Source organism: Mobula hypostoma, chromosome 13 (genome assembly GCF_963921235.1).
Source record: "Mobula hypostoma chromosome 13, sMobHyp1.1, whole genome shotgun sequence".
In the NCBI taxonomy this organism is placed as follows: Eukaryota; Metazoa; Chordata; class Chondrichthyes; order Myliobatiformes; family Myliobatidae; genus Mobula; species Mobula hypostoma.
In genome coordinates this window covers 38,384,008-38,406,850 of record NC_086109.1, presented here as the reverse complement: position 1 = coordinate 38,406,850, position 22,843 = coordinate 38,384,008, and the positions used below count along the sequence as shown (strand labels likewise).

The following is a 22,843-nucleotide window of genomic DNA, read 5'->3' as shown; positions in this document are numbered from 1 at the left end:
AGTGAAATGCTTAATGCAAGTCACAAATTAAAATGATCTGTGCACCTGAATAAAAAGCATCTTTTTTGAATTGTATATTGTTAATTATTTGATTTGTAGTCACATATTCTGTTAGTTATTTATTTATTGAGATACAGCACGGAATAGACCCTACTGGCCTTTCCAGCAATCCAAGCCCAATCATAGGACAATTTGCAATGACCAATTAACCCATTAGTTAAACATTCAGGACTTTCAGTAATACAGGGTATCTGGTTTCTAAAATAATTTTAATTGGTGTCAAAACTTTAAAACAACTTGTGATCCTATTTTTTGGAAGTTATTTAAACAGAACATAAATTTATCCATACATAATTATGGCAGGGGAGGTAATTTCAAATGCCATTTTATACATTACCAGATATTGTGACAATTTTTTTAAACTTTGAGCTCAAACCAATAATATTAACTAAACAGAAGACTGTTTCAAATAATGGAAGAACTTGTCATTTTTAAAAGGTTTTGGCAATGTTGTGGAATTTCCAAAGGATTGCACAATTTTTGCTTGGTAATGTAATTTGTTCTTGACATTCCCTTATTCTTTTCTTCTGGTTTGGTAAGTTGGCTTAATCATAAGACCATAAGATATAGGAGCAGAAGTAGGCCATTTGGCCCATTGAGTCTGCTCCGCCATTCAATCATGGGCTGATCCAATTCTTCCAGTTATCTCCACTCCTGTACCTTCACCCCATACCCTTTGATACCCTGGCTAATCAAGAACCTATCTATCTCTGCCTTAAATACACCCAATGTCTTGGCCTCCACAGCCGCTTATGGCAACAAATTCCACAGATTTACCACCTCTGACGAAAATAATTTCTCCACATCTCAGTTTTAAATAGACATCTTTCAATCCTGAAGTCGTGCCCTCTTGTCCTAGATTTCCATACCATGGCAAATAACTTTGCCATGTCTAATCTGTTCAGGCCTTTTATCATTCAGTATGTTTCTATGAGATTCCCCCTCATTGTCCTGAAATCCAGGGAATACAGCCCAAGAGCTGCCAGACGTTCTTCATACGGTAACACTTTCATTCCTGGAATCATTCTTGTGAATCTTCTCTGAACCCTCTCCAATGTCAGTATATCCTTTCTAAAATAAGGAGCCCAAAACTGCACATAATACTCCAAGTGTGGTCTCACAAGTGCCTTATAGAGCCTCAACATCACATCCCTGCTCTTACATTCTATACCTCTAGAAATAAATGCCAACATTGCATTCACCTTCTTCACAACTCAGTCAACCTGGAGGTTAATCTTTAGGGTATCCTGCACAGGGACTCCCCAGTCCCTTTGCATCTCCACATTTTGAATTCCTTCTCCATCTAAATAATAGTCTGCCCATTTATTTCTTCCACCAAAGTGCATGACCATACACTTTCCAACAATGTATTTCATTCGCCACTTCTTTGCCCATTCCCCTAAACTATCCAAGTCTCTCTGCAGGCTCTCTGTTTCCTCAGCACTACTCACGCCACCACCTGTCTTTGTATCACCGGCAAATTTAGCCACAAATCCATTAATACCGTAGTCCAAATCATTGACATACATTGTAAAAAGCAGCTGTCCTAACACTGACTCCTGTGGAACTCCACCGGTAACTGGCAGCCAGCCAGAATAGGATCCCTTTATTCCCACTCTCTGTTTTCTGCTGATCAGACAATACTCCATCCATGCTGGTAACTCCCCTGTAATTCCATCGGTTCTTAATTTGCTAAGCAGTCTTATGTGTGATACCTTGTCAAAGGCCTTCTGAAAATGCTGAAGGTAGGTGGAAAATGGAACAATAAAGTATAAAGTATAAAATCCAAGTACACCACATCTACTGCATCTCCTTTGTCTACCCTGCTTGTAAATTCCTCAAAGAATTGCAGCAGATTTGTCAGGCAGGATTTTCCTTTCAGGAAACCATGCTGGCTTTGGCCTATCTTGTCATATGCCTCCAGGTACGCCGTAATCTCATCCCTAACAATCGATACCAACAACTCCCCAACCACTGATGTCAGGCTAACAGGTCTATACTTCCCTTTCTGCTGCCTCTCGCCCTTCTTAAACAGCAGAGTAACATTTGCAATTCTCCAAAGATTATCGTTAATATCTACACAGTCTCTTCAGCTACTTCCTTCAGAACCCGAGGGTGCATTCCATCAGGTTCAGGAGATTTATCCACCCTCAGACCATTAAGCTTTTTGAGCACCTTCTCTGTCATAATTTTCACTGCACAAACTTCACTTCCCTGACACTCTTTCTTTCTTTTTTCAACTTTTTTTTTATTGATTTCAATATAGAAGAATGCAGAGTCCAAGAGAATACATATTATAAAACAAAAGAAAGAATATAATAATACCACATACAGTATATTGAACCATATTAACGAACTCCTTACTCTATATTCATATAGATTAGATTAATTCATATATTAGAATACTGTATCAACAATTTTATTAAAAAAAGATTTACACCCACTACCAAAGTCAAAGCTGTTTGGGGAAAAAAAAAGAAAAAAAAACTTATTAGATGATAAAATATGCTATTAACCAACTTATGTACTTTAACAAGAAGGCAAATATTATGAAAATAATTTAAAAATGGCACCCACAAATTTTGAAAATCTTGGTTAGATTCAAAAATTGAACAACGAATCTTTTCTAAATTTAGGCATGCCATAACATCCCGTAACCACTGAGCATGATTAGGCAGAACAGCATCCTTCCACTTAAACAAAAGCACCCTCCTAGCCATAAGAGAGATGAAAGCCAGAATGTGCAAATCAGATGTCTTCAAAATGATATCTTTCCTTCCAACAATACCAAACAGGGCAGTCAAAGGATTAGTCTTAAAATTTACTTTAAGGAGTCCAGAAAACGTTTGGAATACTTCCGTCCAATATTTTCCAAGACTTGGGTACGTCCAAACATATAAATAAATGAAGCTTCTCCATTGTTACACCTATCACAGTAGGGAGATATATCCATATAAAAATGGGATAACTTATCCTTGTTTATATAAGCCCTATGAACCACTTTAAGTTGTAGGAGAGAATGATGAGCACATAACAATGAAGTCTTAACCAATTTAAAAATCTCATTCCAAGTTTCTTCAGAAATTGAGGTCTGTAAATCTTGTACCCAAAAATTTTTGATTTTGTCTAAAGAATTATTTCTCATTCCCAACAACATATCATAAATATTGGATATTGAACCATTATAAAATGATTTCATATTAAGAATTTCATCTAATATGTTCTTATCAGGAATATTAGGAAATGTATATAATTGAGATCGCAGAATATCTCTAATTTGACGGTGCCTGATGGAATATTCCCCAGGCTGCTCCATGAGGCAAGGGAAGAGATTGCTGAGCCTCTGGCTAGGATCTTTATGTCCTCTTTGTCCACGGGAATGGTACCGGAGGATTGGAGGGAGGTGAATGTTGTCTCCTTGTTCAAAAAAGGTAGTAGGGATAGTCCGGGTAATTATAGACCAGTGAGCCTTACGTCTGTGGTGGGAAAGCTGTTGGAAAAGATTCTTAGAGATAGGATCTATGGGCATTTAGAGAATCATGGTCTGATCAGGGACAGTCAGCATGGCTTTGTGAAGGGTAAATCATGTCTAACAAGCCTGATAGAGTTCTTTGAGGAGATGACCAGGCATATAGATGAAGGTAGTGCAGTGGATCTGATCTATATGGATTTTAGTAAGGCATTTGACAAGGTTCCACACGGTAGGCTTATTCAGAAAGTCAGAAGGCATGGGATCCAGGGAAGTTTGGCCAGGTGGATTCAGAATTGGCTTGCCTGCAGAAGGCAGAGGGTCATGGTGGAGGGAGTACATTCAGATTGGAGGATTGTGACTAGTGGTGTCCCAAAAGGATCTGTTCTGGGACCTCTACTCTTCGTGATTTTTATTAACGACCTGGATGTGGGGGCAGAGGGGTGGGTTGGCAAGTTTGCAGATGACACAAAGGTTGGTGGTGTTGTAGATAGTGTAGACGATTGTCAAAGATTGCAGAGGGACATTGATAGGATGCAGGAGTGGCAGATGGAGTTGAACCCGGAGAAGTGTGAGGTAGTACACTTTCTAAGGACAAACTCCAAGGCAGAGTACAAATTAAATGGCAGGATACTTGGTAGTGTGGAGGAGCAGAGGGATCTGGGGGTATATGTCCACAGATCCCTGAAAGTTGTCTCACAGTTAGATAGGGTAGTTAAGAAAGCTTATGGGGTGTTAGCTTTCATAAGTCGAGGAATAGAGTTTAAGAGTCGCGATGTAATGATGCAGCTCTATAAAACTCTGGTTAGGCCACAAATGGAGTACTGTGCCATTTCTGGTCGCCTCACTAGAGGAAGGGTGTGGAAGCATTGGAAAGGGTACAGAGGAAATTTACCAGGATGCTGCCTAGTTTAGAGAGTATGCAGTATGATCAGAGATTAAGGGAGCTAGGGCTTTATTCTTTGGAGAGAAGGAGGATGAGAGGAGATATGATAAATGTGTACAAGATAATATGAGGAATAGATAGAGTGGATAGCCAGCACCTCTTCCCCAGGGCACCACTGCTCAATACAAGAGGACATGGCTTTAAGGTAAGGGGTGGGAAGTTCAAGGGGGATATTAGAGGAAGGTTTTTTACTCAGAGAGTGGTTGGTGCATGGAATGCACTGCCTGAGTCAGTGGTGGAGGCAGATACACTAGTGAAGTTTAAGAGACTACTAGACAGGTATATAGAGGAAGTTAAGGTGGGGGTTTATATGGGAGGCAGGGTTTGAGGGTTGGCACAGCATTGTGGGCCGAAGGGCCTGTACTGTGCTGTACTATTCTATGTTCTATGTTCTATTATAAGTACTGAAAAAAATGGGTTTTTGGTAAACTATATTTAGTGGACATTTGTTCGAATGAAGAAAGACTGCCTCCAACAAACAGATCCCGGAAACATGTAATGCCCAATCTTTCCCATTGTTTAAAAACTACATCAGTCATAGAAGGCTTAAAAAAAATTTTTTTTAAAATGGGACTAGAAAGGGAGAATCTCAATAAACCAAAGTGTTTTCTAAATTGTATCCAAATCCTTAAAGTATATTTGACTACCACATTTTCAGTTATCTTACTTAAGGATAAAGGAAGTGAAGATCCCAAGAGAGAGATAATAGAAACTTTATTAACCGAGTTAGCTTCTAAAGAAACCCACTCGTAACAGTCCTCATGATTAATACAGTATAACCAAAACGTGAGATTCCGTATATTAGCTGCCCAGTAATAAAACCTAAAATTTGGTAAAACTAAACCTCCATTCTTTTTAACTTTCTGGAGGTGAACTTTATTCAATTGAGAACGTTTATTTTTCCATATGTAGGACGACAAAATAGAGTCCAGAGAGTCAAAAAAGGACTTAGGAATAAAAACAGGTAAAACCTGAAAGAGGTATATAAATTTTGGTAAAACATTTATTTTAATAGAATTAATTCGACCAATCAATGATAACGAAAGAGGTGACCAATTTGATACTGTTCTTTTTATATAATTTAATAAAGTAAGAAAATTTTTTTTAAACAGGTATTTATAATTCTTGGTAATCATTACACACAAATAAGTGAATTGGTTTCTTATGATTTTAAAAGGAAGGTTAATATCAGTTAATGGCAAATTATTCAAAGGAAAAAGTTCACTCTTGTGTAGGTTCAGTTTATATCCAGAAAACTGACTAATACAAGAGAGTAAAGAAAGCACAGAAGGTAATGAAGTTTCGACATTAGAAATGTAAAGCAATAAATCATCCACATAACGTGAAACTTTGTGGATAATATCCTTCCGTACAATACCAGTGTTATCATTAGATTCTTGAAAAGCAATAGCTAAAAGTTCTAAAGCCAGGTGAAAAAGCAAAGGACGCAAAGGGCAACCTTATCTGGTTCCACGATGAAGTTTAAATGGTTTAGAATTCTGAGAATTAGTAAGAACCCGAGCAAAAGGGGATAAATGCTGTAATTCAATCCATTGAATAAAATTGGACCAAAAATTAAATTTTTCTAAGATTTTAAATAAATAATGCCACTCAACCCAATCAAAAGCCTTCTCAGCATCTAAGGATATCATGCACTCTGATATCTCCTTAGAAGAAGAATAGATAACATTTAATAATTAATGAATATTAAAATGAGAATATCAATGTTTAATAAAACCAGTCTGATTGTCAGAAATGATGGATAGTAAGATATTTTCCATCCTACAGGCCAGAACTTTAGATAGAATTTTAGCATCAACATTAAGTAAGAAAGTTGGTCTATATGAAGAACATTCAGTTGGGTTCTTATTTTTTTTTAAGGATAAGTGAAATATAAGCTTCGTAGAAAGATTGCGACAACCTACCTGACTTAAAAGAATCTGAAAAAACTGAACATAAATGAGTTATAAGCAAAGAAGAAAAAGCCTTATAGAATTCTCCAGAAAATCCATCGGGACCTGGAGCTTTCCCTGAATGCATTGAATGTACAGCCTTGGCTATTTCTTCATTGGAAATGCATTGATCCAACTGTTTCTGGTTATCAACAGAAAGCATAGGGATATTTATTTGGTCTAAAAAAAATCTATTACAGTATTACCTTTAAGAAGATTAGAACTATAAAGTTTTGAATAAATTTTTCTAAAAGTATCATTTATTTCTAAATGATCAGTTGTCCTAATACCATTAGCATTATAAATTTCTTTAATCTGTCGTTTAGCACTACAAGTTTTAATTTGGTTAGCCAATAATTTACCTGTTTTATCTCCATGAGTATAAAATTGACTTTTATCCTTTAGGAGTTGAGTTTCAATAGGGTATGTTAATAAAAAATCATATTTAGTTTTAATTTCAACCCGTCTTTTATATAAAACAGGATCTGAAGTCAAAGCATATTCTTCATCTAATTGTTTCTGCTGATTGGCTAAATTAATTCTCTCTTTATTAGCTTTTTTTCTTAACACTTGCAGTATAAAAATGATTTGTCCTCTAATATATGCTTTAAGAAATCCTTGTCAGATAACAAAGTTAAATTAAAATGCCAGAATCTGTTTGTCTGAGGAAAACCAGGAGGATTTATGGATAAAAGCACAGGAGCATGGTCAGAGATAGCAATCTCTTTATATTCACAAGATCGAACTAATGGAACCATTTGGTTATCAATAAAACAATAGTCAATCCTGGAACACTCTTGAATGTCCAGTATGCTGCAGACATATTCCATTGTGAAGACTGATGCAAAATATGCATTCAGTTCCTCTCCCATCTCTGCATCTCTCATTACAATATCTCCAGCATCATTTTGTACTGGTCCTATACCTAACCTCAACTCTCTTTTACCCTTTATATACTTAAAAAAACTTTTGGTATCTTCTTTGATATTAGTTGCCAGCTTCCTTTCATAATTCATCTTTTCTATCCTAATGACATTCTTAGTTTCCTTCTGCAATTTTTAAAAGCTTCCCAATCCAATCTCTTCCCCCTAACTCTGGCTTCCTTGAATGCCCTCTCTTTTGCTTTTACTTTGGCTCTGACTTCACTTGTCAGCCTTGGCAGTGTCCTTCATCCCTTTCAAAATTTCTTCTTATTTGGAATATATCTGTCTTGCACTTCGCTCATTTTTCACAGAAACTCCAGCCATTGCTGCTCTGTTGTCCTTCCTGCAAATGTCCCTTTCCATTTAACTTTGGCCAGTTCCCCTCTCATGCCATTGTAATTTCCTTTATTGCACTGAAATACCAACATATTAGATTTTATTTTTTCCCTCTCAAATTTCAATGTGAACTCAATCATATTGTGATCAGTGTTCCCTAAGGGTTCCTTAACATTAAGCTCTCTTATCACCTCTGGATCATTGCACAGCACCCAATCCAGCACAGCCAATCCCCTAGTGGGCTCAGCAACAAGCTATTCTAAAAAGCCATCCCTTAGACATTCTACAAACTCTGTCACTTGAGGTCCAGTACTGATCTAGTTTTCCCAATCCACTTTCATGTTAAAGTGGTTATCATGACATTGCCTTTCTGACATGCCCCTTCTACCTCCTGCTGTAATTTGTTTATTCACATCTTGGATGCTGTTTGGAGGCCTGTATACAACTGCCACTAGGGTCCTTTTACCCTTGCCATTTCTTAACTCAACCCATAGAGACTCTATGCCTTCCAATCCTATGTTATCTCTTTCTAATGATTTAATATGATTTCCTATACACAGAGCCACACCACCCCCTCTACCTACTAACCTATCTTTCCGATACACCATATATCCTTGGATGTTCAGCTCTCAATGGCAGCCATCCTTTAGCCAAGTTTCAGAGATGGCAACAATGTCGTATCTGCCAATCTGTAGCTGAGTTTCAAGATCGTCCATTTTATTCCTTATGCTACATGCATTCAAATATACCACTTTCAGTCCAGTATTTGTTGCTTTCTGTTTTAACTGCACCATGCCTCTATTGCCCTGTTACTCATGCCACTGGCTGTGATTAGGCCTCATCTACTCCTTGTTCTTTCTATAATCCCTGTTGCATACTATCTTTGATTTATTTCTGTTATCCCCTTCCTCAACCCTATCACTCCGGTTCCCATCCCCTTGCCAACTTAGTTTAAACCCTCCCTAACAGCTCCATTAAATGTGCCTGCTAGGATATTGGACCCCTTTTGGGTTCAGGTGTAACCCTTCCTTTTTGTACAGGTCATACCTCCCTGAGAAGAGGCCTCAGTGATCCGGGAATCTGAATCCCTGCCCCCTACACCAGTCTCTCAGCCACACATTAATACGCCTGATCGTGCCATTCTTGCACTCGCTAGCATGTGACACAGGCAGCAATCCTGAGATTACTACCCTAGAGGTCCTGTTTTTCAGCATCCTACCTAACTCCCTGAATTCTCTCTTCAGGACCTCCTCCCTTTTTCTACCTATGTCATTGGTACCAAGACTTCTGGCTGTACACCCTCTCTCTTCAGAATACTTTGCATCCGATCCAAGACATCCCGTACCCTGGCACCTGGGAGGCAACACACCATGCGGGTAGCTCTATCAGGTTGACAGAACCTCCTGTCTGTTCCCCTCACTATGGAATCCCCTATGACTACTGCATTACTTATCTTCCTCTTTCCCTTCTGCACCATAGAACCAGGCTCAATGCCAAAGACCCGATCGCCGTGGTCATCCTTTGTCAGGTCATCCCCTTCAGCTGCATCCAATATGAGATAAGATTACTGAGGGGGATGGCCACAGGGGTGCTCTCTACTATCTGAGCTCTTCTCTTTGCTTCCCTGACTGTCACCCATTTATCTAACTCCTGCATCCTCTGGGTGGCTAACTCCCTGTAGCTCCTCTCTATCTCCTGAAGGGTGTATTCCGTGCTGTATCTAAAAAAAACGGTAGGAAAGAATCATGGAATTTCAAGAACAAATAAGATCCACCATTGTCAACATTACCATAATAAAAACAATCACTTCAGGGTATAGTTTCAGGTATGACAGAAATTCATACTACAGTAATTATTTACCTTTGCTCTTGAGTTCACTTTCAGAAAGTCTTCTATGTCTTCTTCTAGCATGGCTGCTTTGTTGACTCTGGGATAAATCAGAAGCCAACAGGTCTTGTTTACTCTCATCCATGGATTCATCTTGGATTGACATTTGGTCATCTCGCAGTAAACCTCTTTTATTGCTGGCTGATGAGGTGCGCCCATCGTTTACATCTCCAGCACTTCCACTCATATTCGAGAGTGCACCAGCCATACTCAAGGCATTAATGGCTTCAAACCCACTCTGATCTTTAGCACCAATTCCAGCAAAGGCAGTGCCACTATACCCTTCCAAGCCACTTTTGTCTTGATTAGAACCAAATGTGTTCAATCTGCTTTTGCTACTTAGACCTTTCATATCAGTTGTTCCACTGCCATCCAATTGGTCTTTACTAATTCCAACCAAACTATTATTGCCATCCTTTCCAACTCCAACCAATCTGCTCTTTCCATCTTTTCCCATTCCTTCTGATACACGCAGGTCACTTTCTTCCATTTCATTCCATTTGTCCTTTTCACCAAAACTCCTTGCATCCACTCTGCCTTTCATATCTTTCCCCATTCCATCCCAAGTATCCTTCCCATTTTTACCTGTTTCTTCCAATCTGCCCTTTCCAGCTGTTCCTCTTCCATCAAATCCACCCATTCCACCTAATCCACCCATGCCACCTTTTCCCATTCCATCTAATCCTCCCATGCCACCTTTCCCCATTCCATCTAATCCACCCATGCCACCTTTCCCCATTCCATCTAATCCACCCATGCCACCTTTTCCCATTCCATCTAATCCTCCCATACCACCTTTCCCCATTCCATCTAATCCACCCATGCCACCTTTTCCCATTCCATCTAATCCACCCATGCCACCTTTTCCCATTCCATCTAATCCAGCCATGCCACCTTTTCCCATTCCATCTAATCCTCCCATACCACCTTTCCCCATTCCATCTAATCCACCCATGCCACCTTTTCCCATTCCATCTAATCCACCCATGCCACCTTTTCCCATTCCATCTAATCCACCCATGCCACCTTTTCCCATTCCATCTAATCCACCCATGCCACCTTTTCCCATTCCATCTAATCCACCCATACCACCTTTCCCCATTCCATCTAATCCTCCCATACCACCTTTTCCCATTCCATGTAATCCTCCCATATCACCTTTTCCCATTCCATCTAATCCTCCCATACCACCCTTCCCCATTCCATCTAATCCTCCCATACCACCTTTTCCCATTCCATTTAATCCACCCATACCACCTTTTCCCATTCCATCTAATCCAGCCATGCCACCTTTTCCCATTCTATCTAATCCACCCATGCCACCTTTTCCCATTCCATCTAATCCACCCATGCCACCTTTTCCCATTCCATCTAATCCTCCCATGCTACCTTTTCCCATTCCATCTAATCCTCCCATACCACCCTTTCCCATTCCATCTAATCCACCCATGCCAGCTTTTCCCATTCCATCTAATCCAGCCATGCCAACTTTTCCCATTCCATCCAATCCTCCCATACCACCTTTTCCCATTCCATCTGATCCACTCATTCCGCCCTTTCCCATTCCATCCAGTCCTCCCATACCACCTTTCCCCATTCCATCTGATCCTCCCATGCCACCTTTTCCCATTCCATCTAATCCAGCCATGCCACCTTTTCCCATTCCATCTAATCTAGCCATGCCACCTTTTTCCATTCCATCTAATCCTCCCATACCACCTTTTCCCATTCCATCTAATCCACCCATACCACCTTTTCCCATTCCATCTGATCCTCCCATGCCACCTTTCCCCATTCCATCTGATCTTCCCATGCCACCTTTTCCCATTCCATCTAATCCAGCCATGCCACCTTTTCCCATTCCATCTAATCCATCCATACCATCTTTTCCCAATCCATCACATCTTCCCTTTCCACCAGTTCCCTTTCCCTCATTTTCCATTGCATGCAAACTGCCCTTTCCTTCTTTTCCCATCCCACCCCAACCACTATTTCCTTCTTTTACCATTCCATACATACTGTCTTTCCCATCTTTTTCTTTTCCATCCCATCCCCACTTGCCTTCATTTCCCATTCCATACAAACTATCTTGTCCCTTTTTACCCATCCCATCCAAACTATCTGTGATTTCTAGTCCCATTCCACCCAACTGAACCTTCCCATGATTTCCTACTCCACCCAAATTTCCAGTCGCATCTTTTCCGATTTCATCCAAGTTGTCTATCCTACCTTTTCCCTCTCCAACTAGTTGGCCCTTCCCACTTTTTCCCATTACATCCCAAATATCCATGCCATCTGCTCCAATTCCACCCAATCTATCGCCTCCATATCTTTCTATTCCATCTTGTCTGCCTTCACCACCAATTCCCATTTCTTCTTCATTCATTCCAACCAAACTGCCCTTACCATCTTTTCCCATTCTATGCAGCTGATGCATGTTATCCTTTCCCTGGCCACGCAATGTATCCAAGCCATCTTCATCCATTCTCCCTAATCCATCTCTTCCAATTGCACTACTATCTTTTCCCATTCTGTCATATTTCCCCATGTCACTTAGATCATCTCCATACAACCCATCTCCTGTTGAGTCCTGCAATCCTCTTCTATGAAATCGAGTTCTGTCAGCTTCTGAAAGATTATTTCCTTCCTTCAGACCATCTTTAGTTATATCTTTATTACGTGATAATCTGTCTGTAATGCCTTTAGTGCCATCTTTCTTTAAATCATCCAAATCTTCTTTCAAATTTATATCCAAAGAGTTCTTTTCACTTCTTGAATGATGTGAGGTGGCATCGAGATTTTCTATAATGAGAGTTAGAATGATTTATTAGTTATTGTAATAACATGCCTATCAATAAAATGATTTAAAAGAGAAATATTCCATTCAGTAGAAATTTGGCAAACTATCTTAAGGAATTCAAAAGAAATGCTAAAATTAAATTTAACAAATTTTAGGTTGTGTTAACAAACCTTTCTCCTGGTCTCACACACTTACTTATGAATTTTCCTCTGAGATGCTGATGTTTTCACAATATCAAACTGATGAGAATATTTACCCTCCATTCCATAGTTTAAACATTTTCATTTCCACCTGCTTCAACTTTTCCAGATTAGTCTTTCGGCTATTAATATTTTCTGCTAATCATACAATTCAACCCTATAATTCCCTCTCTTGTTCTGTTGACAATGTTCTTCCTTTCTCTTAAAATTCTCATATCTGTTTCTTATAGATCCAAAACCCCATAGTTTTGTATCAGAATTGGTCCTGTGTTTCCTTTAGCAATCTTTTCATCTCCTGATAAGGAAGAGTACTTGAGTAGGCTAAGCATTATCATTTTTACTCACTGGTCACAATACTGTTCTCCAGTTTTTGCTTCTTTCTATGGGTACTAACTTGAAGAATAATTGGAGGGAATGAAATACAGTGGGATTGGTTGGGTGTGGTGTGCACAGGGTGAACCTGATCATCGGGACAAGGGAGACCAAGGTTTTCAAAGAATACCCCTTCCTTTGAAAACTCCCTTGCTGATTATTTTTCTCCCAGCACGAGTAGTTTAACAGCAGAGTTACATTGCTACCCAGTCACCTTAAAAAGACAAATTACATCATTAGAGATTGATCTGTGCGTATAAATATGATTACACTAGTTTAGGTACATATACCTGCTATCTGTATTTATAAATCATTACTGAAGTCAGGAAAATAAATGCAGTTTGGCAAAGGTGAACTGGGACATTAGGTTAAAACATATAATGATAAATAAGCAATGTCAATCATTAAAACATAAAATTTATAGTTCCTAAAGTGTATACATTCACTTGCAAAATAGAAAAAAACAATTGAAGAAGTGGGGCAACTCTGGCTGACTAGATGAGAGCAAGGTTGGATTTTAAAAAAAAGCACTTGCAATATCACTGGACAACAAAGATTTTGCTTCCTGTATACATTTGGGTGTGTCTTATGGATTTTAGATTGCTAATCATGAATATCACCATGAAAGTTCTATATCATGCAACATTTTTTGAAAACCCCTATATTTGTTATTTCAATTCATACTTCAGGTCAGAATAATTGATACTAAGATTGAGGAAGGCATTTTAGTTGATGCACAAATCAAACAGGTCATCAATGACAGGTGACTGGAGGAACTTCTAGTGGGACTGGACAAAATCGCATGGAAGGGATTCAAGGATATTGTTGAAATTTTTCCTGACAACTACAGAACACCAAACTAGCTGCCACTGGTTGACAACATGCTGCAAGCATACAAAACCATGAAGTGCAACATATCACTAAAGATTCATTTTCTACATTTCTGTCTGGACTTCTTCCCTGCAAATCTTGATGAGCATTGTGAAAGGTTTCAGCAGGACATTGTGGTCTTGGAAAAACGTATCAGGGCAACTGGAGTCAATCAATGTTGGCTGATTGTTGTTGGACACTTAGGTGAGAAGCCTCAGACATGGAGTGCAAATTAAAATCATCAACAAAACATCTTTAGCTTAGTTGAACTATTGCAAACCATCAGCACCATTATGCAATTAAATGCATTAAATTCAATAAAAGTTAATTTCTTGTTCCTCCAAATTCCTAAGTGATGCGAGTAGTCTGAAATTGTATTTGTGTTCAGCTTCAAGTGGTCGATCATAAACAAAAGAAAAAACATCTGAGGAAGCAACACTTTCGAAAAAAAAATATTGTCCAGTGTATTCTCTAAAAGGTCCAGGAGTCAGAAATCAGCAAAAGATGATTAAAATACTACAAAAAGAAAAGACAATTGTCAAAAATTCTTATTTATCTGTTATGATGCACTTATAGCTTATAAAAGCGGCAGTGTGTGTTTGATTGCCCTAGTGTTCAAATTGTTGGAGGCTGTAAGGAAATTGACCCACTCACCTCAGCATAGCTAATGTTTGCCCACTGTCAATTGTGCAACTGATAACTTCTTGGACTACTTATATTTCTTTTGCTACTGGCAGTAATTGGAGATTTTTGGGGAAACCATTGACTTTCATTATTACATCATAAAAATAAGGGGGCACATCGAATGAGATGCTGGTTAATAAGTTTGTACTTTCACATTGCTATCCTACATTAAACATTTTGTAACCTTGCTCTTCAATCTGAAAGTGAGCCACTGCAGATACTGGAAATCTGAACTGCAAACTGAAAATGGTGGAAATAATGAGCAGGTTAGGCAGCAAGTATGTAAAGAAGATTAGAATCAATATTACCAATCAATGATCCTTTATTGGAAATGAAGAGTGCAATAATCCCTTGTCCCCATGTTTTCCCGGTTTGCATAACAGGTCCTGCTTTAAACATGAATTCATGTGCTATATCCAAAAGTTCTACTTTTCATGTATTTTTGACCAAGGCTAGAAACTCTAATGCCCATTCACATTCCCTTGAAGAGTTTCTAGCCTTGGTCAAAAATACATGAAAAGTAGGTAAATAGCCCATGCTTACCACATCAAAAGATGGTAATGTTCAATTTTTAGATAAATAAAAGTAATCTATTAATATATGCAGAGAATAATATTGTAATAATGTATATACATATATCACATACTGAAGGAAAAGTAGATGACAAAAAGCCTGTAAATCCCTGAACCTATGATAAACCAGCGTATGATAACCCCTTTTTAATTCTGATTGACTTTTTGAACTGTCATTTGTAAAGTACTGAAAATTATTTGTGCTCAAAAGCAGTGCTCCAGAGATGATAGATGCCAAGCCTTTGATCTTCTAGGATTTACTAGACAAGAATCATCTCCTGTTTTGGAAGGTCATAGTTGCAACACTGCTGTTTAAAAGTAAAAGAAAACAGGGAACTTTCAGTTAGGTAGTCTAACACAGTATGGGCAAAATGCTAGAGATCTATTATTAGACAACTATCTATTACAATGAACAGGAAACAAGGCACATAGATCATCACAACATAATTGTGCAGGATCAAAACCATTTTATGTAAGATATTCTGATGCATCTTTCAGTATTATTTTGCAGATATTGCTAGCTATGGAGGTAAGTAAAGGATATAAATGATTTGGATTTTCAGAAAATATTAAGTAAGATGTAATGCAAGGAATTGTTACACGAGATTTAGGATAATAAGATTAGGGTAGCATGTGTACATGAACTGGAGATTATTTCAGTGACTGAAGACAGAGGATGGTACTAATTCAGAAATTTTCAATCTGGAATGTGTCAATGCAACTAGTGGAATCAGTGGAAGTTGTTGGAACTGTTTACAATACAAGTTATCATCATAGATGAAGAGTCTAATCATCTTCTTCTCAAGGAAACTGTGATGAGAAGACTAAGAAGATCCAGAAGGAGAGGGTGATATGGTGGCACAGAATGAAATACTGACAGTTAACATCTCCAGGGACGAAGGTTCAATCCTGATTTCAAGTGCTATTTATACGATGTTAGCATGTTCACTTTATGCCTGGATTTCCTGTGTATGCTCCATTTTTCTGCTATATACCAGAGCTGTGTTGACAGGTTAATTGGATGCTGTAACCTATCATTTAGAGCAGTTTTATGACAAAATGAATTAAAGGAGCTATTGAAAAATAAGGAGGGGGAGATGGTATGGATTTGGTGGACCCACCGATCTCCTTCTGCAATAGATCCTTCTGTAGGACATAACTGTAGCGTATTAGATTTTAAGAAGCATTGAATAAATGTCTGTCAAGTCAATGCTGGATTTGACCTTATTGTTTATATGTGAATGTTCATGTACTTTGTAAGACCAAGGAATACTGTGTGTCCAGATATTGGGAGTTTAGGAAATGCTGAGCGTGAATGAGATAACAAGGAGTGACCATCAAAATGTCTAATCGATCTATGAGGGTGTATTGAATACTATGTTAATGGACACGCAATGTGTATTTGATATAAACAGGTTGAATTAATGTAAGATCAAAGGGTTTGTCTGTCTCATAGTTACTCTATGCTTGTGAAGCTTGTGGATATATTGAGCTGTTTTTTGAATTTTCTTTGGACTTAAACTGTGACTGGGATTGTGACTGGTGTCTGAGACCCAGGGGTGGCTTCACAAGTCAGAAATTGGAGATCCCCAAGCAGCAACAAGCAAGTGGTAAAGGAATCATGAGACCAGAAACCTATATGACTTGCTGTAATCTTTGTGACTTGCTATGTAGTATTTTGAGTGGTTTTTTTGTGTTTTCCATTTTATGATAATAAATTAGGCTTAAGTTATTTTGTTGTGCTTGTACACTTATTACCATATCTCCTGGATACTCGCATAGTTGGGTCTGATCAACCCAGCCCTTTACAATAACTGTGAAGATTGGATGGGAAAGAAGATGGCAAATGGAATATAATATGGGGAGGTATGGCCAGAAGAATGAAAAAAAATAAAATAGTTGAAAAAGTGAGAAATTAGTAAGTACTGTATACAAACTGCAAAATAAGTTTACAGATACAATGAGAAGTTGGGAAAGCAAATGGTATATTCATCCTTGTTGCAAGTGAGGTGTTGTATGAATCTTGTATAATCTGCCTAATTGTATAATCAAAAGGACTTGATTTGAAAATATCTATATAATTTTGATTTCTTTATGTATGGAAAGATAAAATTACCTCAAAAGTTGCAACAAAATAAATCACTAAATTGATTCTTGGGAGACTATGGCTGACTTAAGCGAATTTGAACAGGATGAACAGTTTTACTGCATATATTCTCTGGAATACTGAAGATTAAAATGATGGTCTCATTTAAAATTATAAACTGCTCATAATATTTGAAGGGCCAAAAATGAGAAAAAAATTACTTGATTGCAAGTCCAGAAATGGAGTCACGGTTTCAGAATAAATACCCAGCCCTTTAAGACAGTGATGAGCCAGAAAATGAGCTTGAGGATTCCACTTGTCAGGAATGTAAAATACGAATTTGACAGAATTCTGTACACCAAGAACTATGGATGGGAAAACTAGCCATAGAATATCAATCATGACATTACTGAATGGTAGGTCATTCTCAAGGAGCCATACTGTCTACAGCTTTGGATTCTTACTGTCTTGATTACTTAAACACATGCCTGCCCACCCTGTAAATCAGCAGTGTCACCACATCCTTCTCCAGGTTTTCTGACTGACAAGAGAGTTAGTATCAACTCAGTATATTTGAAATGAGAATCCTAGTCTAGTAAAGTGGTTATCTTATAGATGAGCATAAAAATATGTATTTTTGCTGCTTTTTAACTCTTTTTTTCTAATTCTCACACACGTAATACTTAAAGTGCATTGTTTCTGAAGGAACACTCATGAAAGGTTTATGTTAGCAAAGACTGAAAGGAAGTCAGGTCTTATATTGGTATTATCTTCTTCTAATAGGTTAGACTTACTTCCCACGGTTAAGCGTGCACTTGAGGATCTAGCTCCTGCTATAATGGTGTACACTCCACTATCTCCAAGATGTACATCCTTTACAATCAGACGATGTGTTAAACCATCTGGTGACTCAATAATTTGATACTTATCACTATCTTCCAGGGTCATATTTTTGTATAACCACTCGACAGGTATTGGTACTGAAATGGTGCATCCAAAGACAGCATCTTCTGTTTCATTACATTTACATCCTTGCAATAACTGTTTGAAAGCAACTGGAATATCTGCAATTACAAATAAAAAAGAATGAACACTGCAATTAAGATTATAATGAAGGTAAATTATCAGATTGTGTAGGTATTAATTCCATGTTCTGCAGAAATGAAACTTACGGCTAATATCAATCTCTGTTGCAAAAACAGATGCATCTTCAACAGTTATCTTGTACATTCCAATATCTTCTGGCTGAAGATCTTTGATACAGAAGTTATATCTTTTGCCAACATGCTTAAGATGGTGCTTCCCTTCTTCACTCATTGAATATGGGATCATTTCTTCATCCTTTAACAAATCACAAGCGGAGCAGAATCCAAGTGGAATGAAGTTAAGGATATTAAATCTTTTAAATATTCACACAGTGAGGTTTCTTGCAGGTTAGCAGCATTCACTTAAAAGGAAAGCATCGCAGGCGTTTAGTTTCATTCTGGCAGCCCAAATCAGTGGTGGGAGTAGCACACAGTGAGGAGGTTTCTTAGAGGTCAGTGGCGCTCATTTAAAAGGGGAGCTTCGCATGAGTTCATTTTCATTCCAACAGACCAATTAGCGGTGGGAGCAGTGCAGGGAGTAGCAAATAAGAGTACAGAAGGGACAAGCGGATTGGCCATTGTTGGGAGTGGGTCAGTGGTGGAAGTGGGATTGTCAGGCTTTGGTTTAAAGGAGGTTTCGGTTCGAGAAAGGTGTCCACTCTGGGTAATTTGTCCAGGTAAGTTTCTGTTAAGCATCACTTTTTCCTTACTGTGTCAGGCATACTTAGTGTAGTTTAAATGGCCATTGTGTGTCCTTCATGCTGGATGTTGGAGTCCTGGGAGACCCAGAGTCCTGTAGGGAACTGCATCTCCCTGGTGCATCCAGCTGCAGCTCCTTGAAGAACGTGTTCGGGACCTGGAGTAGCAACTGGATGAACTTCGACTTGTATGGGAGAGTGAGGAGATAATCGATTAGAGTTACAGGGAAATAGTCACCCCTAAATTGCATGAGGCAGGTAGCTGGGAATGCGAATAGGCAGCTAGTGCAGAGCACCCCTGTGGCCATATCCCTAAATAATGAGTTTACTATTTTGGTTACTTTTGTGGGGGATGACCTGCCAGGGGAATGCCACGAAGAGAAGGTACTGGCAATGAGCAGGGGTCTGTGGAACAGAAGGGAAACAGGGAGAAGAGGGGAGCAGTAGTGATAGGAGACTCAATAGTCAGAGGAATAGACAGGAGATTCTGTGGATGTGAATGGGACATCTGGATGGTATGTTGCTTCCCAGGTGACAGTGTCGGGGATGTCTCCGATCATGTCCACAATATTTTGGAGAGGGAGGGAGAGCAGCCAGATATCTTGGTACATTTTGGTATCAGTGATATAGGAAGGAAAACCAATGAGGTTTTGAAGAGAGTTTTTAGAGAGCCAGGCAGAAAGCTGAGAAGCAGGATCTCCAGAGTAGTAACTTCTGGATTGTTAACTGTGCCAGGCAGCAGTGAGGGTAGAAACAGGATGATTTGGCAGTTAAATGCATGGCTGAGAAGCTGGTGCAGGGGACAGGGCTTCAGGTTCTTGGATCATTGGGATCTCTTCTGGGGGAGGTAGGACCAGCACAAAAGGGATGGGTTGCACTTGAAACCGAGTGGGGGCCAGTATTCTCATGGACAAGTTTGTTAGAGCTCCTGGGAAGGGTTTAAACTAGTTTGGCAAAGGAATGGGAACTGGAGTGAAGAGACTCAGGACAGGATGGATGGTTAATAAAAAACAAAGATTACGTGCAGTCATACCGTAAGGAAGGGCAGGCAGATGACAGGACAAAATTGCAGCCAATATGGTGAGTCTTAGTGCATTAGGGATGCAGAATCAAAAAAGGAGACAAATAAAGTACTCAGAACATTATATCTCAATGCACAGAGTGTAAGAAATAAGGTAGATGAAGTGGACTACAGATTGTCAAGCATGATGTTGTGGCTGTCACTGAATCGTGGCTGAATGATGGTTGTAGTTGGGAGCAGAACGTACAGGGTTACACATTGCATTGGAGGGATAGAAAGGTAGGCAGAAGGGGTAGTGCGGCTCTACTGGTAAAGAATGGCATCAAGTCAGTAGAAAGATGTGACATGGGATGGGAGCTGAACATCCAAGGATATACAGTGTATTGGAAAGATAGGTTAGTTGGCAGAGGGGGTGGTGTGGCCATGTGTATAAGAAATATTATATTTTTGGAAAGAGATGACATTAGATTAGAAGGTGTAGAGTCTCTATGGGTTGAGTTAAGAAATAGCAAGGGTAAAAGGACCCTAATGGCAGTTGTATATAAGCCTCCAAACAGCAGCTGGGATGTGGATTACCAATTACAGCAGGAGATAGAAAAGGCATGTCAGAAAGGCAATGCCATGATAATCATTGGGGATTTTAACATGAAAGTGGATTGGGAAAACCAGGCCAGTACTGGACCTCAAGAAACAGAACTTTTAGAATGTCTAAGGGATGGCTTTTTAGAACAGCTTGTTGTTGAGCTCACTAGGGTGTCGGCTGTGCCAGATTGGGTGTTGTTGCAATGATCCGGAGGTGATAAGGGAACTTAAGGTTAAGGAACCACAAGCGAACAGTGATCACAATATGATCAAGTTCACTTTGAAATTTGAGAGGGAAAAAATAATATTCAATGTGTCAGTATTTCAGTGGAATAAAGGAAATTATAATGGCTTGAGAGGGGAGCTGGCCAAGGTTGACTGGAAAAGGACTTTTGCAGGAAGGACAGCAGAGCAGCAATGGCTGAAGTGTCTGTGAAAAATGAGGGAAGTGCAAGATAGATATATTCCAAATAAGAAGAAATTTTCAAAGGGAAGAAGGACACTACCATAGTTGACAAGTGAAGTACGAGCCAAAGTAAAAGCAAAAGAGAGGGCATACAAGGAAGCCAGAGGTAGTGGGAAGATAGAGGATTGGGGAGCTTTTAAAAACTTTCAGAAGGAAACTAAGAAGATCATTCAGAAGGAAAAGGTGACATATCAGAGGAAGCTGGTGACTAATATCAAAGAAGATACTAAAAGCTTTCCGAAGTATATAAAGGGTAAAAGAGAGTCGAGGGTAGATATAGGACAAATAGAAAGTGATGCTGGAGATATTGTAATGAGAGATGCAGAGATGGCAGAGGAACTGAATGCGTATTTTGCTTCAGTCTTCACAGTGGACAACATCTGCAGTATACTGGACATTCAAGAGTGTCAGGGAAGTGAGGTTTGTGCAGTGAAAATTATGACTGAGAAGGTGCTCAGGAAGCTTAATGGTCTGAGGGTGGATAGATCTCCTGGACCTGATGGAATGCACCCTTGGGTTCTGAAGGAAGTAGCTGGAGAGATTGTGGAGGCATTAACGATGATCTTTCAAGAAATGATAGATTCTGGCATTGTAACGGAAGACTGGAAAATTGCAAATGCTACTCCACTATTTAAGAAGGGTGGGAAGCAGCAGAAAGGAAACTATAGACCTATTAGCCTGACATCAGTGGTTGGGAAGTTGTTGGAATCGATTGTTAGGGATGAGATTATGGTGTACCTGGAGGCACATGACAAGATAGGCCAAAGCCAGCATGGTTTCCTGAATGGAAAATCCTGCCTGACAAACCTACTGCAAATCTTTGAGGAAATTACAAGCAGGGAAGACAAAGATTAGATTAGATTAGATTAGATTCAACTTTACTGTCATTGTGCCGAGTACAAATACAAAGCCATGAAATGCAGATAGCATCTAACCAGAAATGCAAAGAATATTGTGGAGATGTAGTAGACATGGTGTACTTGGATTTTCAGAAGACCTCTGACAAGGAGCTGCACATGAGGCTGCTAAGCAAGGTAAGAGCCTATGGAATTACAGGGAAGTTACTAGCATGGCTGGAGCATTGGCTTGTTGGCAGAAAACAGAAAGTGGGAATAAAGTGATCCTATTCTGGCTGGCTGCCGGTTACCAGTAGAGTTCCACAGGAGTCGGTGTTGGGACAGTTACTTTTTATAATGTATGTCAATGACGTGGACTATGGTATTAAGGAATTTGTGACTAAATTTGCAGATGATACAAAGATAGGTGGAAGAGTGGGCAGTGTTGAGAAAACAGGGAGCCTGCAGAGAGTTTAGGGGGATGGGCAAAGAAGTGGCAAATGAAATACAATGTTGGAAAGTGTGTAGTCATGCACTTTGGTGGAAGAAAGAAACCGGCAGTCTATTATTTAGATGGGGAGAGAATTCAGAATGCAGAGATGCAAAGAGACTTGGGAGTCCTTGTGCAAGATACCCTAAAAGTTAACCTGCAGGTTGAGTCAGTTGTGAAGAAGGCAAATGCAATGTTGGCATTACTTTCTAGAGGTATAGAATATAAGAACCTGGATGTGATGTTGAGGCGCTATAAGGCACTTGTGAGACCATCCTTGGAGTATTGTGTGCAGTTTTGGGCTCCATATTTTAGAAAGGATATACTGACATTAGAGAGGGTTCAGAAGATTCACGAGAATGATTCTGGGGATGAGAGGGTTACTGTATGAGGAACGTCTGGCAGCTCTTGGGCTGTATTCCCTGGAGTTCAGGAGAATGAGGGGGGATCTCATAGAAATATTCCAAATGTTAAAAGGCCTGAACAGATTAGATATGGCAAAGTTATT

General features: G+C 39.2%; 1 protein-coding gene across 1 annotated transcript in view; it reads right to left on the bottom strand.

Annotated features, from left to right (window-relative positions):
- The window catches only part of LOC134355942 (immunoglobulin-like and fibronectin type III domain-containing protein 1), an 88,077-nt gene that overhangs the window by 33,422 nt on the left and 31,812 nt on the right, over nt 1-22,843 (bottom strand). Inside the window, exons 10-12 of the mRNA XM_063066484.1 lie at nt 18,330-18,498; nt 17,952-18,221; nt 9,547-12,375 (exon numbers count right to left, since the gene is read on the bottom strand). Coding sequence (XP_062922554.1) covers nt 9,547-12,375; nt 17,952-18,221; nt 18,330-18,498 — 3,268 coding nt within the window. The remainder of the gene's footprint in view (nt 1-9,546; nt 12,376-17,951; nt 18,222-18,329; nt 18,499-22,843) is intronic.